The sequence below is a fragment of the Boleophthalmus pectinirostris genome, unplaced genomic scaffold, assembly GCF_026225935.1.
Source record: "Boleophthalmus pectinirostris isolate CB_2022bp ecotype Guang Dong unplaced genomic scaffold, ASM2622593v1 HiC_scaffold_23, whole genome shotgun sequence".
Taxonomy (NCBI): Eukaryota; Metazoa; Chordata; class Actinopteri; order Gobiiformes; family Gobiidae; genus Boleophthalmus; species Boleophthalmus pectinirostris.
Genome location: NW_026571207.1, coordinates 9595577 through 9614253, shown reverse-complemented (window position 1 = coordinate 9614253; position 18677 = coordinate 9595577). Strand labels below are relative to the sequence as shown.

General features: G+C 37.2%; 2 protein-coding genes across 3 annotated transcripts; both read right to left on the bottom strand.

Moving 5' to 3' along the window:
* Positions 1 to 6315: 6315 nt before the first annotated feature.
* On the bottom strand, positions 6316 to 18111 carry LOC110153737 (sialoadhesin-like). 2 transcript variants are annotated; one of them, XM_055159425.1, is made up of 7 exons: positions 17967 to 18111; positions 17504 to 17887; positions 16516 to 16857; positions 15562 to 15831; positions 14898 to 14982; positions 14782 to 14815; positions 6316 to 6448 (listed from the first exon to the last, which is right to left on the bottom strand). In XM_055159425.1, the coding sequence occupies exons 1-7, from the start codon at positions 18004 to 18006 to the stop codon at positions 6431 to 6433; spliced, it is 1173 nt and encodes a 390-aa protein (XP_055015400.1). In that variant the 5' UTR covers positions 18007 to 18111; the 3' UTR covers positions 6316 to 6430. The 2 variants fall into 2 exon arrangements, with proteins under 2 accessions (XP_055015400.1, XP_020773315.2); XM_020917656.2 differs by lacking the exon at positions 6316 to 6448 and adding an exon at positions 14126 to 14599.
* Positions 7352 to 11735, bottom strand: LOC110153729 (sialoadhesin-like). Its single transcript, XM_055159424.1, has 7 exons — positions 11601 to 11735; positions 11139 to 11516; positions 10182 to 10520; positions 9228 to 9497; positions 8504 to 8588; positions 8388 to 8421; positions 7352 to 8235 (listed from the first exon to the last, which is right to left on the bottom strand). Exons 1-7 carry the CDS (start codon positions 11638 to 11640, stop codon positions 8176 to 8178), a joined length of 1206 nt encoding a protein of 401 aa, XP_055015399.1. The 5' UTR covers positions 11641 to 11735; the 3' UTR covers positions 7352 to 8175.
* Positions 18112 to 18677: the final 566 nt, after the last annotated feature.

The window sequence follows — 18677 nt, the reverse complement described above, 5'->3', positions numbered from 1 at the left end:
AAAATGTTTTGCAATTACATTCATAAAGGTGGACTAAAGAAGAGTTAATTTACAGTGTGCACAGATCATGAACTCAGCACAGATCTCCTTGTGTCAGCCTATACTGCGTCCACCATTTAGCCCACTCAGTGAAGAAAACATGACATGAAAACTCTCGATCCTCTGCTGGGACAGTGTGGAGTTAGTTTGGATCAGAAACTATTGGAGTTTATTTCTGTCTTGTTTGTTTTTCTCATCGCTGTGTAATGGGTCAGGGCACTGGATGCAAACATGTTGTTGTGCTGAGTGAAAGACATGGACGGACAACACGGAGCAGTAGGGTCTTTGCTATCTAATACTTTATGTCTTTCTGTCTATACTATTACTATCTTGGACACACGGGTGAAGAGAGGGGCAGGGCTGTCGACTGATCAGTATCTGGTGGTGAGTTGGATCCGCTGGCAGGGGAGGAAGACGGAAAGACCCGACACACCCAAGCGTATTATGAGGGTCTGTTTGGAACATCTGGCGAAGCTCTCTGTCAGGGAAACCTTCAACTCAAACTTTCTAGGAAAGCCTCGGGACAATGAGTCAGAGTGGATCATGTTCTCAGCCTTTATTGCCATATCTTGAGCCTCTGGATGTTGTGTGGGGGTTAGGAACAGTACTTTTGGATTGGTAGACGGTGGGGGTGTCTCTCTCTCTGTTCTCACTACAGAGGAATCACAGTTGGGTCCAGTCAAGTGGTAACGGAGGGAAACAGGGGCAGATTTTTTACATTCAAATAGCTCTTATTCAGAAACTAGAGGGACTATTGAAATAAGTAAGATATTAGAATGTAGGAAAGAGTTCACTCCAACAGGGTAAAGTTAAACCTGTGATATTCATTCAAGTTGTTGACAAAAAATTTAAAAACTCATGTCGGTAACGGAGGGAATGAAATATGCAGCATTTTTTGGGCAACAAATACAAACAGTGATAACCAGCAGTTCTCACTTACATATCCTTAACAAACTGGTTTGAATATTTGCTTCATACAGTTTTCTACCATATGGTACAAGATTAGGTTGAAAAACCTCCTACTTTTTGAGTCATGAGATTTTTTATTAAGAAAGGTCATGGTAACGGAGGGAAAAGTAACGGAGGGAAAATTGTGCAAGCAAGTAGAAGGTGCATGATTTTGTATAATTTGTCAGCTTTTTTCTTCTGAATACTTTAATATTACTTCAAAATGAAAGGAAACTATTTCTATAAAATATGTCAGTCCTTCCAAGCTAATTTTCATAATTTTAAATAAAATTTTTTGGAAAAAATCATGTACCTTCATCAACAGTTCAAAGATCAAATAACACAAGATATGATGAAATACATCAGTTTATTTACATGATTTGCAGGTCTTTGAAATCTGGGAAATAATTTTTGTTCCATGTTTCATACATGGTCTGTTTAAAACTTATGTAACTTTAGAACCAAAAATGGTACAGAAAAAAGGTAAACAGTTTCATAAACTAGAGTACATTTGCTGTCTGTTCAATACATTTTTATATCAGATGTATTAACTTGAATTTTTGGCCTTGCTGTTTACTTCTGCTTGACCGGGCCCAGTTGCACTTGCAGTACAATTTGTGCGCACTGTGCATTCATGTCATTTTTGATAAATCCCACAATAAATGTCAAACAATAAATATACGCACCAATTCTGACGTACAGCAATTTCATGAATGAACATCACTGTGAAGAGTTTAATCAGACAGGAAAAGCTCAGAGTAGAGTCGCTGGAGGGACTATTTCTCTCAGGTGGCCTGGGAACACCTTTTGGTCCCACCGGAAGAGGAAGAAAATGAATCGATGAAACGTTCAGCTAATACCAGTATGACTCTTTGCTCGTCTTCTTCTTCTTTTTTCTTGATTACTGTATTTATTAGCACCATTTTATGTTTTGGAAAAAAGATTCAGAACCTTTCTTGACACTTACTTGTGAGACCTACAGGGCAAACCAAGAGGCGACTAGACGATAAAATCAGCAGCAGCATTTATAATAACCACTTTAATTAGCCTTAAAACCATCTATAAATCTTGTTTTGATTTTTGTTATCAGTCGATGGCAGATGTTAAACCTGTTCCCCCTCCCCTCCTCTCACCTGGCCTTTGTTCAGACTCACCTTTACTCTTTGCTCTTCTTCTGTGCTTCTAGTGGTGAAGTGTGAGAATATCTAATCAAACCATGAACCATTATGATTTAACTTCATAATGAACAAATAGTTTATTAAGAACCATTCACGCATAGTAAATACTTAATTAAGGCGTTAGGAGTTAGGAATAGAATATTAATTATGTAATAAGTCTTTATTAAGGCTAATGTAAAGGGTAGTGTTACTAGTTGACATGGACGGACTGTAGACCTGATCCAAATAGTAAAAAGTACTTTTGTGGTAATAAAACTGCATTTATAAAGCAGCGATTACACGTGTGTTTTAAGACTTCTAATCAAAGGACTGCAACCATGTTAGGTTCCTCCTTATCACTTGCACAAATAGACCCTGCTCCACTCATAATGGGCTCATTAATACTACCCCTGTCTCCTACAAAGGCTGATAAAAGCTTAAACCCAGATTAAACTTCACAATGCATTCCCTCGTATACGGCTCTTGGATAAACCTCCTTACATTGACAGGAATAGCAGGCAGGGTTGGAGGCACTTCTGTCAGAATCATTCTGTGTACGCACCGCGACACAGGGGCTTATGCGGCGTGCGTTTGCCGTCTGAACCTACGCTACGCTGCTACACAAAGCAGTGGCAGCAAAGATCATAGCTTTATTTAGCCGGATCATCTCCTGTGGATGCCTCCCCGGTGTGCTCATATCCCTCATGAATGCCTCCAAAAGTGATAGAATTTGTTCCCAGATAAAATATACAAAATAAAGAAAATATATTTGTTTTGCGGTATTTTCAACTAACAGTACTACTATTTCAAAATAATAAAGCAGATGTACCAAGTATTGGTCCAAGAAGTGACTGAAGTAAGAGTAACTGAGTTTATTGTTTTAAGAAAGTGGAAAATCGGATTAGTTATTTTGCAGCTGTCCAGTTGTTCTTCTTTTCTAATGCATTCAAAGCTTTGTAATTATTCACTATGATGCGTTTGTTTGCATGTTTCACAACTTTGCCGCCACTGCTAGTAATAACTTGCATTTTAACCACATACTTTCTGGTTCACAGAGGATAAAAACACACATTATGACCCTTAGAGTTGCTTTTACAATGTCTGCACTGGGGCAAAACAATTAATAAATGAAAATTACGTACAAACCCTTCTCAAAGTTTTCTGAGTAAATGTAACAGATCAATTTCACCCTGTGTTTATAAAACTTTTAAAACATTGGTAATAATTGAAAAAAGGGAGCACAATGGTTATAATTATGAAATTATTGTACATTTTGTTTTAGAACTACACAATAAAATCCATTCTGTTGTCCTTGTACAATAAAACAGATGAATAAAAGTACATATCTCAAAGATGAAATGAGGACATTTACTGAACATTGATAAAAGAACTGTACTAAAACAAACATTTAAGTGTCTGGGATATTTCCCACTGCTCAAACTGGTAATCAGCACTTGGACTGGGGTGAGGTAAACACTGTAAATATATGTACAAATATTATACAATCATTTAGGCTAGGTCACAAAAAAGCAGTTTTCAAATCTGCTTTTTAGGAGTTGGTATCTGAACTGTGTCAGACTTGGACCTCAAAGTCTCTGAATGAAAGTGTGATTCAGATGTTTTCAGGTTTTCACTGCAGAAGTCTTGCACATTGGGTTTTTAGTGCTTTTGTGTCTTTCTGTAGAATTTCTTCCTATTGTGATTCCTGTGTGTTCAGTTTTGTACTTTGTGTCTTTGGACTTTGTTAAGAGTGTGCAGTGTTTACAGTAGGTGCACACACTAGAGCACGTGCAGAGACAGAATGCTGCATTTGCTTTTACATTTGTTTTAATAGTTGATTGTTATGTTTTAGGTTCTATAAAAAGTGTTTGGTAGTTTGGATATTAGAGTTAAAGCTGAGAATGGATATAAGGTTGTACCAACATGAACTGAGCGGCAAGTTTTGGAATTACTGTCGAAATTTAAATGAACTTTCAGATGTTAACGTCAGGATTGGGCCTTACATCATACTGAAGATATGTGGGGTTGTTGTGCTCTTCAGTGCTCTGCTCCTCATTGAGTGGTGAGACTCTTTTCCATCTTTGTTAAAGCATTTCTTCAGGTGACACGTGATAATGATAAAGTTAATATTATTTATGTTACAGTTTGGCAAAGGAAAGAGTGACCCAGAGCCAACAGATAATTCTGAAATATAACCAGTGTTGAGGAGTAACAGATTACATGTACCGGAGTTACGTAATCAGAGTACAAATTATGAGTAACTGTATTCAGTTACAGTTACTGTTTAAATGAGTAGTAATTGGATTACAGTTACTTTGTTGAAATAAATGAATGATTACGCGGCGGTATTTTCCTGTTTTCACATTTTGGGCTACATTCCTTTTTTTTTTTTTTTTTTTTTTGGTAATTCCACTCATTGCCGGACACTAAACCAGGTCCAAAGCAGGTCTAAAACAGGTCTAAGACAGGATTTAACAGGACTAAATAAGGACTAAAACCAGGTCTAAACCAGGACTAAACCAGGACTAAACCAGGACTAAAACCAGGTCTAAACCAGGACTAAAACAGGTCTAAAACCAGGTCTAAACCAGGTCTAAACCAGGTAAAACCAGGACTAAAACCAGGACTAAAACCAGGTCTAAACCAGGTCTAAACCAGGACTAAAACCAGGACTAAACCAGGACTAAAACAGGTCTAAAACCAGGTCTAAACCAGGTCTAAACCAGGACTAAAACCAGGACTAAACCAGGTCTAAAACCAGGTCTAAACCAGGTCTAAACCAGGACTAAAACCAGGACTAAACCAGGACTAAAACCAGGTCTAAAACCAGGTCTAAACCAGATCTAAACCAGGACTAAAACCAGGTCTCAAACCAGGTCTAAACCAGGTCTAAACTAGGTGTAATCCAGGACTAAAACCAGGTCTAAACTAGGTCTAAACCAGGTCTAAACTAGATGTAAATCAGGACTAAACCAGATCTAAACCAGGACTAAAACAGGATGTAACTAAACCATGCTGCGTGGACCATGTCTCCTCCTCTTCCATCAATGATATTTTTTAATAAAGACTTTTTTTATTTTCTTTTAGCAGACAAAACATCTTATGTGAAGATTTCCTTGTCTTTGCTTCTCTACAGCAAATCAAGTAATCCAAAGTATTCAGATTACTTTACTCACTTTAAGTAATTTAATGGATTATGTTACAAACTACATTTTGCAGTATGTAATCCGTAATCTGTAGGGAATACATTTTAAAAGTCACCTTCCCAACACTGAATAGAACTTCATCATTTATATTGTTTGTCAGGATCATTTCTATCACTGCACACCAACATCTGCTGTCTCATGTGCTGTCTCAGTTTATTATTGCAGGGTGTATACATGTTTTCAATACTTCAATACTTCAATACATCACAAATAATTAGAATTTCATGAAAATGTTGTGATTCTTTTTAATGAAAGGAAATAATATGGCATAGTCAAAATTAGTGTTTGTGAATTTATTTACAGAAGTGCGCAAAAACAGTGAAAAATTGGAAAAATGTATATATTTATAGGTTGTAGTAGTCTTTGAATAGCTTCTGCGCTGGTCCTTGCGTTGCACACAACTCTCACACTGCCTCTGTGCAGATGGGAGTCATGTTTTATAGTATGAGACTCCTCCCCCAAATCAATGAACAAACAAAAACGGCTAAATAGACTCTCCTTTTAATACTAAAAAATCAAGAACATTACCAGAAACAAAAATATCCTAGCAATAAACTTTAAGCACAGATAGGAGAAAAAATATATATTATTCAAGTACAAAAAACGGAAAGTCACCTGACGTTCTTCGTGACGTCAAACGTGCGCGCCCTACGTAAAATAACGCAGAAGCTAATGAAGCTCACGTTGGCCGACGGACACACACGCTGACATGGAGGAAAGTTTGAAAGTGCAAAAGGGCTATGGAGAAATGAATGTTTGTGCAGCAATCAAGTGTGCACCCATGACTGTTGCAATGGAGATGTGTGGAAACCTCGGGGATAGCGGTAAACGGCCAGGGAAGTGAAACATCGGTGAGTGTGTATGTATATCGACAGGTCTACTCCGTCACAAAAAAGTTTAATATTTTTTGTTACTCATTTCAGAACATCAGCCCCATATATTGTACAGACTCATGACACATAGAGTGAAATATTTTAATAGTTTATTTCTTGATTTTTTTATGATTTAGGCTTACAGATAATGAAATTCTGTGTCTCAGGGTTTTGGACCATGTGCGGTTCTGAGGTGGTGAAGATCCCATCAGAGTTTTTGACCATTCTGTGTAGAGAACAAGGACAGGGAGCAGAGCAGGTTATAGTCACAAACATGTAATAGTTACACTTAGTTCTTTACTCAATCACACACGTACACACACACAAAAATACACACACAGACCCCCATGCTTTGACTTACATACACTGACTTATACATATTACAGATAATTTGTAAAAGAGCTCTTGGGGAGAAATAAGTATAGCACATCATATCACCAACAAAGATGACATTTGAACAAGGTTGCATGTGTTTAATAGCAAATAAAACAAGTAAAAAAAAAAAAAAAACATCCTAAAATACCGCAGTAGCACAAAAAAAAATCTATGCGTTTTCATCCAGCTCTCACTTTTTAAAATGACAAACAGAAAGATGAGACTTAAGGCTATGTCATGTTTCCTTGAAAACAAAGATTATTTTAATCGTTGAGCTTCCTCTTCAAGTGGGAGTAAGTGCTGAGGTCATCTTCCAGCATGTTTAATTTTCAGAGATGGTATGAGATCTTTTTCACAGTAATGGAAAGGGAATGTACGTATGAATCTTTACTAATAAGGACAGAGACCCACTGCTCTGTATTTACATGGGATCATTTAAACATTTCAGACTCTGGGTTATACATGTAAAATGAAAATGTGCTGACTGACACAAAATGTGCTGACTGACACCACAATGAAGAGGCGGGGCTTCTCAGTTCTGCAGTTTTGAACAAGAAGTCAGTAGATATGTTTCTATTCTTATAATATTAATACTGTGATTTAGAATGGGGAAAAATTGAAAAACAATGTATGTTATAGTGATACAAAAATAAGTCTTTTTTAAAATTAACTTTCCTCCATACGGTTCACATAGTCTTCCTCTGGCGTCTGTGAAAAAGACAAAATCTCACATACAGGTACTCTAAGTATGTACCATATTTTCCAGACTATAAGTCGCTCCGGACTATAAATCGCACCAGCCAAAAAATGTGCAAGGAAGAAGAAAGAAAACATATATAAGACTATAAGTCGCACTTTTTGGGTAAATGTATTTTATAAAATCAGAGACCAGGAACCGACATTTCATCTTGAAAGGCAAGTTATAGTAATAAGAATAGTACAGAGAACAACAGACTGAATAGGTGTTAATATGTTAGCGTAACATATTAACAGTTATTCAGATAATTATAGTATAAACAACAGAACATAAGTTTACCAAACTCACAATCTCACTCCAAATCACTAAATCCATTGAATTCTTCCTCGGTGTCACTTCTGCACGACCTCCAGAGATAAACCATAGATCCATGACGTAAACGGAGCGCCGCTTCCTCTTCTGTGTCACTGTCGTCAGACTCAGCATCAGTTCCAGTTAGAATTATTCCGGCCTTTCTGAATCCAGACAGGATGGTTTCAGTTGTTATTGTAGTCCAGGCTTTGTCGATTCATCCAGTGACTTCCAGGAAAGTTACATGGTGCACCCTCCCGTTAGGAGTGAAGCTGTGTTCTCCATCCCTGTTTTCTGCCAGTCCCTCACAAGTTTTTCGCTCACTCCAAACTTTCTTTCTGCTGCTCACTTACTTGCTTTTCAGATGAATATTTCACTATTTGCAGCGAGACAGCATCTTTTTCTACAGGAGACATGCGCAGTAGAGTGTGAAGTGACAGTGGTACAGGAGTAATAGTAGTACTAGATACTGACACACAAGCCTAGAGCGCCCCGTCACAGCTGTCAGTCTGAAAATTTGAATATATAAGTCACACCAGAGTATAAGTCGCAGGACCACCCAAACCATGAAAAAAAGTGCGACTTATAGTCTGAAAAATAAAATATTTACTGTAAAGAGCAAACACGTTTACATCCTGCAATAATAAACTGAGACAGCACATGAGACAGCAGATGTTGGTGTGCAGTGATAGAAATGATCCTGACAAACAATATAAATGATGAAGTTCTATTTCAGAATTACCTGTTGGCTCTGGGTCACTCTTTTCTTTGCCAAACTGTAACATAAATAATATTAACTTTATCATTATCACGTGTCACCTGAAGAAATGCTTTAACAAAGATGGAAAAGAGTCTCACCACTCAATGAGGAGCAGAGCACTGAAGAGCACAACAATCCCACATATCTTCAGTATGGTGTAAGGCCCAATCCTGACGTTAACATCTGAAAGTTCAAATGCAGTTGTTTAAAAGCAAGACATTTGACACAGCTGAGCCTCCTCACCCTGGACACAGACTTTCTGAGTCTCTCTGCTCAAGCAGGGTAACTTGAAAATCTTTTTTTTTTTTTTTTATCCCAACTATAAATTTGCTTTCTGATACTTCTGAGTACAGGTACGCTAAGAATTTTTTGAGTTACTTTGCGAACTTTACTAAATTAGCAGCATCATTACAGAGGATATACAATACACAATACAACATAATTATACTATATTATACTATATTAAGTGCATTGTACTGTCTTATGTAACACATTATTTAAATCACTATGTTACCATTTATTGTTTTGCTGAATTAAAATATTAAAATGCTGAGTAAGTTTCATCTTTGTTTTTGACGCTCTGAGTACCCCCTCTTTTTGCTCCCTGTTCTAAGTCACTCCCCCTTCAGACCACTATCACAACACAATCAGCAAGCTCATGAAACTACTGCACATCACATCAATTTTGTGAAGTTGTAGTGTATTGTGTTCTGAATCATGCTTTTGTATATTTATAGACAATTGTCGTCCAGGAGCATGTGTGGCGTAGGCTTGTGGATTAGATTTTCAACAGTATAAATAATCTGAAATGACATGGCGTACCTTCACTCTGCAGGTTGATGGTTGGAGAGTTTTGTTCCCCGACTTGATTCTTGGCTTGACAGAAGTATTCTCCTTGGGTTGTATGGTTGAAGATGAGGCTGTAGACGTTTCCTTCATGAACTCTTTGTGGACCCTGTGAGGTGACCCTGAACCAGCTGAAGCTCTGGACTGGAGGCCAGGCTCTGCTGGAGCAGCTCAGATTCACAGACCCTCCCACAGATAGAGGAAAAGTGTTCGTGCTGAGCCACACAGACGTGTTTTTAGGAGAATCTGAGGAGACACACATGATAGATGTTTGTGGATGACTTGTGCTGGAACTATTATAGTGATTTTCAGTATCACTACAGGCAAACACTCTTAATAGTGACATGATTTGATTATAATAAACTATAACAAAGCTTATACACAGAGCATTGTTCAACATCAGGGGTCTCCAGGCTGTAGCTCTAGAGCTACCAGTAGCTCTCCCCCTTCTTCTAAGTAACTCACCAGGAGCTTTATGTATAAGTATTGGCTGAATAATATTTAAAATGTTATTTAATCAAACGTATCAGTTTGCTGTCTGACTTTGCACACAAATAAATGGATAATGGTTTATATTTTATAGACATTCAACTGTGTCTCTTATATTTACTCAATTTCTTTTAAACGTTAACATTAGTAGTTTTCTGGTATTTTCATTTTTCTAAAGGTTGGAAACTCCTGTTTTACATTTTGTTCTGTGTAAACCTTAACACTGATCTAAAACAACTATTAAAGAAACAGGACCTTTGGCTTCCTGTTCAAAACTACATAACTAATATGGCCTGTTTTTCATAGTGCAATTTCCTTATTTTTAATCCCTATATATAATATATAATATATAATTGTCTTAAAATTGTTGACACGAAACATCATGTACAAACTGGACATTATCACAGACATTTCCAAAACTCAGTGAGGCTGAACACTTACACTCCACACTCAGAGAGATGGTCTTGTCTGCACTCTTCTGTCCTCCCTTCACAGGATACACAGCAGAACAGCGCACCTTCAGTCCTTGGTGCTGCTCAGATAATCTCATCTGGAGTTGTACTGAAGTGGAGAAGGTCCCATCAGAGTTTTGGACCATGTGTTGTTCTGAGGTGGTGAAGGTCCCATCAGAGTTTTGGAGCATGCTGTGTGGAGGCTCTGGTTGGAGGCTCCATGTGAGTTTAGGAGGAGCTTCAGGACAGGGAGAGGGAGCAGAGCAGGTTATAGTCACTGTCTCCTGCTTCCTCTGTGACACGTGAACTGACGGGGTCCATGGAGACTCTGCACAACAATACAAACATTTAATAGTTACACTTAATACTCTTAATATTCTACTGGACCACCAACACACACGCATGCACACGCAAAAATCAAACAGGAAAGAATTTCACCACATAAATAATTTTGATCAAATACTGCAAAATCTATTTTTCAATTGTTTGTCAAATCAATTGAAAAAACGACAAGATTTATACATCATTTCTAATAAATACATAGTGCAAGTCAGTTCTTCACTACTTCACTATTATTATTTATTTTATGTAATAACCTACTTTAGTGGTCATTGTAGTATTACTTTTTGGAAATACATCTTCAGATTTTTTGACTTTTTTTTTTCTTTTGTTTTTTGTAAATTCTGAGGGAAGTTATCTCACATTTACATAATCTTGTGGTATGTTGTTCTTGTGAGATCTTCTGGCACTATATCTTGTCCCATCCCCAGTCCACAGATGTGATGAAAACCTATCCACTGGTCAATATTTATTAGACAAATCTTGCAGAAGCTTCTCTTTTTATACAAATGTCTTACAACAAAACTATATAAAAGAATTAGTTTGTCTACATAAATACATGCCTTATTCATCTATGAAATACATAAAATAAAAGAATACATCTTACCTTGGACCGTTATACGAAGTGGGTCACAAGCTGCTGTTCCCATAAAGTAGTTGTTCTCTATTCTGAAGTAATACTGGTCAGAATGAATTGTGTTTATATCAGAGAACAAAGTGGTGCAGTTTTTCTGATGCAGGTCTCCAATAATTTTCATAAGAGATGTGAGGCCGGTTGTAGCTCTGTGAAAAAGTACTGAATCTATACGTTTGCCTAAGTTGGGGTGTGTCTTACTCCAAATGGCTAACACAGGGTTAGTCAGGTCTAATTTATATTTAATGGGAAAATTGAATGTGCAGGGGATCAGCAAACAGGTGCCACTCAGAGCCTCCAGGTTTGGTACAGAGATGTTCAAATTCCGAGGATATTTACATCCTAAAGCCCCTGAAACATACCATACAATAAAGAAGACATCTGAACAATCCATTTAATAGCATTTAAAACATTTTTTTAAAAATCAAAACTCACCAGAACACAGCAGTAACACAAGGAACCCATGCGTTTCCATTTTTATACCTCCTCCTCTCACTGACAGTTTTAAAATCACAAACTTTTAATGTGGTTGCGTTTCCTCTTTAAGGTGAAGTAAGTGTTGAAATCAACTTCTGTTTTTCTAATCAAGATGTCCGGTTTGATTTTGAGAGATATGACGTCAAAGGGAGATTACTCGTGCACCTTTACTACAGTTTTTATTTTTATTATTATTCATTTAGCACATTTTTTATAAAGATCTTTTAATAAATTTTGCACACATTCACACAAAACACAAAATGATCCAGAACATTTGTGAACAAAACATAACACACTCTTATAAAAACGGACATTCTGTGGTTTAAATACACAGTCATCAGATTTATAAACTGATGTAATCATCATCCAGACACTGTCCCACACTTTTAGACGTGTAGTGTGAGGAGTTAGAGATATGTAGGACCTGTGTCACGCTGTTTCTGAGGTAAATGCTCTAAATATGCATACAATATTACACAATCATTTACGTTCACAAAAAAGCTCTTTTTTTTCTAAAATCTATGTTTTTAGCTCAGTTGGCATCTTAACTGTGTCAGATTTGGACCTCAAAGTCTCACACAGGTTTTCACTACAGAAGTCTTGTATGTTGTGTTTCTAGTGTCTCTGTGTCTGTCTATAGAGTCTCTTCATATTGTGTGATTCCTGAGTGTTCAGTTTTGTCTTTGTTCTACAGTGTGTGCAGTTTTTAGGTACGCAGATTACAGCATGTGCAGAGAGAGAGAGAGTTATAATAGCAATCTGAGTTTAAAAACACTACTCAAAAACATTAACACATCAGATCTCAATGTGAAAAAAAAATGTGTTGGATATCTATACAAATATGAACAAGTCAATGTCTTAGGAACAAAAGGTGCCACCTCTTTCTCTTTTAGGTGTGCTAAAGTACTGGCAACGATGGGACAACTCCTCTAAAACAGGACTGCTTTTACATGTTGTCAGAATAATTTTATTATCCCATATTTGCTAAATACTTGTGTGATATTCTAGGCCTATGAGTTAACCATTTATGTACTACAATTCTTTGATTTATAATGTACCAATCACTTGTCACTTGTTGAATAACCTCTCTGTGTTTGACAACTGTGTGCAGTGTCCTATCCTATCGCTCTTGTGTGAACCTCGAGATGATTCCTCACATGAAGCCAACTCCCACTGTCACACATGCAAGAGTTATGATGGAGTCTGACCATACCTAAGGCACCTCCTGATTGTTAATCATGTTTTATGTGTTTATACTATGCTTAGCTGCATCAGTTTCTTATTATGTCTTTGCTGGTTTCCCCTTCCCCTTGAGAATTATCATTCTGTAACTAGGGCCTCCTAATGAAATAAAAAGAGGAGAGCGGCCTTGAGTCATCAGAACGTGTGGAGACTGTTGGTTTTGATGCCCACTCTCTGCCCGTTCTCCTCATGAGTAAAACTGAATTAATCTCTTGTCTTTCTTCTTGTTTTTAATGTTTAGATAAACCTAACACATGTGGAGGTCATTTCAAGTTTCTCCCTCATGGTCTTTTTTGGCTTGTTTTCCACTAGTGCTGCTTTGGTTAGAGTGATTATAATTACTGGGAGTATGAGGCCATTCTTTAACCCTTCAGAAGTTGCACAGATTGTCCAACTTTTCCAAGATGGCGCATCCCTCAGCAAGGAGGTATGGGTCCCTTAGCAGGATCAGGTTGGAAGAGGCTGAACACTGCTCGTGCTCTACAGAATGACCTCCAGCAGGCCACTGGTGTGAAATGTGGTACAGTGTTTTTGTCTGTTTGAGAGAAAAAACATATGAAATATAGGATTAATGTGGTAAACGTGTGAATGAATCAAGACACAACCACAGGTATGTTTGTGATGAGGAAACAACATTATAACATAGATAGAAACAGAAAATAGCTTGAAACGGCTACACTGATGGCAAAAGTCTGTTCTGGTCTTTGAAAGTTATCAAACACACATATTATTGGTTTCTGCTTCCTGTTATATTTTTGAGAAGACATTTTAAATGATGTTCCTAATTTATGTTCCTCGGAGCTATGTTGAGGTTGGGAGCATCATCTCTATTGCTGAAGCAGTCACTCATAGCTGTGGTCCTAACCCCTAAACCCAGTGATGGACTGTGGAAGTACAGGAGGGTGCCAGGCTTAAGAAGGAGTCCTATCGAGCCTTGTTGGCTTGTGGGACTCCTGAGGCAGCTGACCGGTACTGACAGTCAAAGAGTGTCTCAGCTCATGCTCATGCTGTGACAGAGGCAAAAACTCTCTTGGGAGGAGTTCGGGGAGGCCATGGAAGAAGACTATCAGTTGGCCTCAAAGAAATCCTGGCAAATGGTCCAAGGCCTCATGAGGGGGAAACAGTACTTAACCAACACTGTTACTGTCTATAATGCAAATCACGGTGAAGTTACTGTTTATTTTACAGTAATTTGCAGTAATTTATTTCTTTTTATCTTAGTTTAAAAAAACACATTTGCCATGTTTTTTCTCTTTATTGAATACAGAAGATCAAACTCAGGTGATACAATACAATTAAACATGGATCCATCTCAAATGTGGTCCACAGCTCATACAAACATATTCATCATATGTACATCATTTATACAGTAAATTGCCAGGTACAAAATGCCTGAACACTCAGAAGTGACCTGCATTCACTTCCGGATCTACACTGTTCACACATACCCTGCATTTGTCTCTCTGCACCTTCTCACAGAGCAACTGCTGACTGTTACAATGAAATGTCATTTAGATTTTTTTGCAGTTTTGAACAGGAAGTCAATAAACCTGTTTCTATTATTACAAATTTATATCAATATTAATATTGTGGTTTTCAATGGGAAAAATGGAAAAGCAATGAGCAATGTATGCTACAGTGATACAAGAAAAGAGGCAATAACGTCTTTAAAATGAACTTTCCTCCACACAGTTCACATAGTCTTCCTCTGGCCTCTGTGAAAAAGACAAAAACACACATACAAATACTCTGAGTATGTATTTACTGTAAAGAGTAAACACGTTTACATCCTGCAATAATAAACTGAGACAGCACATGAGACAGCAGATGTTGGTGTGCAGTGATAGAAATGATCCTGACAAACAATATAAATGATGAAGTTCTATTTCAGAATTACCTGTTGGCTCTGGGTCACTCTTTTCTTTGCCAAACTGTAACATAAATAATATTAACTTTATCATTATCACGTGTCACCTGAAGAAATGCTTTAACAAAGATGGAAAAGAGTCTCACCACTCAATGAGGAGCAGAGCACTGAAGAGCACAACAACCCCACATATCTTCAGTATGATGTAAGGCCCAATCCTGACGTTAACATCTGAAAGTTCAAATGCAGTTGTTTAAAAGCAAGACATTTGACACAGCTGAGCCTCCTCACCCTGGACACAGACTTTCTGAGTCTCTCTGCTCGAGCAGGGTTTCTTGAAATGTTTTTTTTTTTTTTCAATCCAAACTATAAATTTGCTTTCTGATACTTCTGAGTACAGGTACTTTTTGAGTTACTTTGCAACTTTACTAAATTAGCACCGTCATTACAGAGGATATGCAATAGACAACACAACATAATTATAATGTGTTATACTATATTAAGTACATTGTACTGTCTTATGTAACACATTATTTAAATCGCTATGTTACCATTTATTGTTTTGCTGAAAATAGGATATTAAAATGATGAATAAGTTTCATATTTGTTTTTGATGCTCTGAGTACCCCTCCCTTTGCTCCCTGTTCTAAGTCACTCCCCCTTCAGTCCGCTATCACAACACAATCATTAAGCTCATGAAACTACATGCTTTTGTATATTTATAGACAATTGTCGTCCAGGAGCATGTGTGGCGTAGGCTTGTGGATTAGATTTTCAGCAGTATAAATAATCTGAAATGACATGGCGTACCTTCACTCTGCAGGTTGATGGTTGGAGAGTTTTGTTCCCCGACTTGATTCTTGGCTTGACAGAAGTATTCTCCTTGGGTTGTATGGTTGAAGATGAGGCTGTAGACGTTTCCTTCATGAACTCTTTGTGGACCCTGTGAGGTGAGCCTGAACCAGCTGAAGCTCTGGACTGGAGGCCAGGCTCTGCTGGAGCAGCTCAGATTCACAGACCCTCCCACAGATAGAGGAAAAGTGTTCGTGCTGAGCCACACAGACGTGTTTTTAGGAGAATCTGAGGAGACACACATGATAGATGTTTGTGGATGACTTGTGCTGGAACTATTATAGTGATTTTCAGTATCACTACAGGCAAACACTCTTAATAGTGACATGATTTGATTATAATAAACTATAACAAAGCTTATACACAGAGCATTGTTCAACATCAGGGGTCTCCAGGCTGTAGCTCTAGAGCTACCAGTAGCTCTCCCCCTTCTTCTAAGTAACTCACCAGGAGATTTATGTATAAGTATTGGCTGAATAATATTTAAAATGTTATTTAATCAAACATATCAGTTTGCTGTCTGACTTTGCACACAAATAAATGGATAATGGTTTATATTTTATAGACATTCAACTGTGTCTTTTATATTTACTAAATTTCTTGTAAACGTTAACATTAGTAGTTTTCTGGTATTTTCATTTTTCTAAAGGTTGGAAACTCCTGTTTTACATTTTGTTCTTTGTAAACCTTAACACTGACCTAAAACAACTATTAAAGAAACAGGACCTTTGGCTTCCTGTTCAAAACTACATAACTAATATGGCCTGTTTTTCATAGTGCAATTTCCCAATATATAATCCCTATATATAATATATAATATATAATTGTCTTAAAATTGTTGACACGAAACATCATGTACAAACTGGACATTATCAGAGACATTTCCAAAACTCAGTGAGGCTGAACACTTACACTCCACACTCAGAGAGATGGTCTCGTCTGCACTCTTCTGTCCTCTCTTCACAGGATACACAGCAGAACAGTGCACCTTCAGTCCTTGGTGCTGCTCAGATAATCTCATCTGGAGTTGTACTGAAGTGGTGAAGGTCCCATCAGAGTTTTGGACCATGTGTTGTTCTGAGGTGGTGAAGGTGCCATTAGAGTTTTGGAGTGTGTGTGGAGGCTCTGGTTGGAGGCTCCATGTGAGTTTAGGAGGAGCTTCAGGACAGGGAGAGGGAGCAGAGCAGGTTATAGTCACTGTCTCCTGCTCCCTCTGTGACCATGACACCTGCACTGACGGGGTCCATGGAGACTCTGCACAACAATACAAACATTTAATAGTTACACTTGATACTCTACTGGACCACACGCACACATGCACACACAAAAAAAATAAATCAAACTTTGTGAGGAAAAATCAAACGGGAAAGAATTTCACCGCATAAATATTTTATATCAAATACTACAATCTACTTTTCAATTGTTTGTCAAATCAATTGAAAAAACAGACAAGATTTTTACATCATTTATAATAAATAAATAGTGCGATTCAGTTCACAACTGTGGCTTCACTATTATGATTCATTTTATGTAATAGTCTACTTTAGTGGTCATTGTAGTATTAATTTATGGAACTACAGCTTCTGACTTTTTTTTTTTTTCTTTTTTTGTAAATTCTGAGGGAAGTTATTGCACATTTATACAATCTTGTGGCATATTTGTCTTGCGAGATCTTGTAGCACCAGATCTGGTCCTATCTCCGGTCCACACATGTCAAACCCACAATGTGATAAAAACCTATCCACTGGTCAATAATGAGACAAATCCTGCAGAAGCTTCTGTTTTATACAAATGTCAAACAACAATACTATATAAAAGGAGATTATAGTCATTGTTTTGTCTACATAGGTACAAACCTTGTTCATCTATGAAATACATGAAATAAAAGAATATATCTTACCTTGGACCGTTATATTAAGTGGATCACAAAGTGCAGTCGTTATAAACTTGTGGTTTTGTATTCTGAGGTAATACTTGTCAGAATGACTTGTGTTTATATCAGAGAACAGAGTGGTGCAGTTTTTCTGATGCAGGTCTCCAATCATTGCCATAGGAGATGAGAGGGTGGGCCTATCACTGTGAAAAAATATTGGATCTCCAGGTTTGCCTAAGTTGGGATGTGTCTTGCTCCAAATGGCTACAACAGGTTTAGTCAGGTCTACTTTGTCTTTATGTTGAACAGCAATACTGAATGTGCAGGGGGTCAGCAAACAGGATCCACTCAGAGCCTCCAGGTTTGGTACAGAGATGTTCAAATTTCTAGGATATTTACATCCTAAAGCCCCTGAAACATACCACCAATAAAGAAGACATTTGAACAATCCTTTTAATAGCGTTTAAAACATTTTTAAATCAAAACTTACCAGAACACAGCAGTAGCACAAGGAACCCATGTGTTTCCATTTTCACACATCCACTTCTCACTGAAAAAACTTTTAAAACGCCAAGTAGAAAAATTAGAGTGAGGTTGACTCAGGTTCACATGTATATAAAGACTATTTTAATGTGGGTGAGCTTCTGCTTTAAGTAAGTGTTAAAAAACAACTTCTCTTTTTCTAACCAAGATGTTCGGTTTGATATGAAGTCAAAGGGAGAGTACTTGTGACTGTAAACCCGAATAAGTTCAGTAAACTTAAAACTTACTATGTAATCAGTTTCCACAAAGCTAATAAGTTAAGTTACTGAAATGTTATAACATATCTCAACTTATATTGTGTGATTAAATGAAGAGAACTGAATTAGTGTAATGAACTTAGATCGTATTAGTCTTCTTGTCTTATCTTAGTTACTTAACATAAAACATATTTATTTACACTGACAGTTATATTTTCTGTATTATATTTTCTGAAAAGTCTGAAAACTACATTTAGTAGTACATGTTTGTTAAAGATGTAGTGTTTTTATTGTTTTTAAAAAGTGAATAAACAAAATAGGCTGGAATTTTGATGAATCTGTACAATTTATTTTAATAGCACACTAACCACACACTTCTGGTTTGCAGAAAAATTATAAATGATAAAAATGCAAAAGAACAGTCATTTTGACCCTTGCAGCTGCTTTTACAATATCTGCAC

What these genes read in the sequence shown, in the direction of transcription:
- LOC110153729 (XM_055159424.1), bottom strand. Translation starts at nt 11,640, where the DNA reads ATGGAAACGCATGGGTTCCTTGTGTTACTGCTGTGTTCTG. An exon ending in ACTTCGTATAACGGTCCAAG is followed by an intron (nt 10,521 to 11,138) that starts GTAAGATGTATT and finishes ATTGTTGTGCAG; the next exon opens with AGTCTCCATGGACCCCGTCA. An exon ending in CATCTCTCTGAGTGTGGAGT is followed by an intron (nt 9,498 to 10,181) that starts GTAAGTGTTCAG and finishes GTGTCTCCTCAG; the next exon opens with ATTCTCCTAAAAACACGTCT.
- LOC110153737 (XM_020917656.2), bottom strand. Translation starts at nt 18,006, where the DNA reads ATGGAAACACATGGGTTCCTTGTGCTACTGCTGTGTTCTG. An exon ending in ACTTAATATAACGGTCCAAG is followed by an intron (nt 16,858 to 17,503) that starts GTAAGATATATT and finishes ATTGTTGTGCAG; the next exon opens with AGTCTCCATGGACCCCGTCA. An exon ending in GAGTGACCCAGAGCCAACAG is followed by an intron (nt 14,600 to 14,781) that starts GTAATTCTGAAA and finishes TCTTTTTCACAG; the next exon opens with AGGCCAGAGGAAGACTATGT.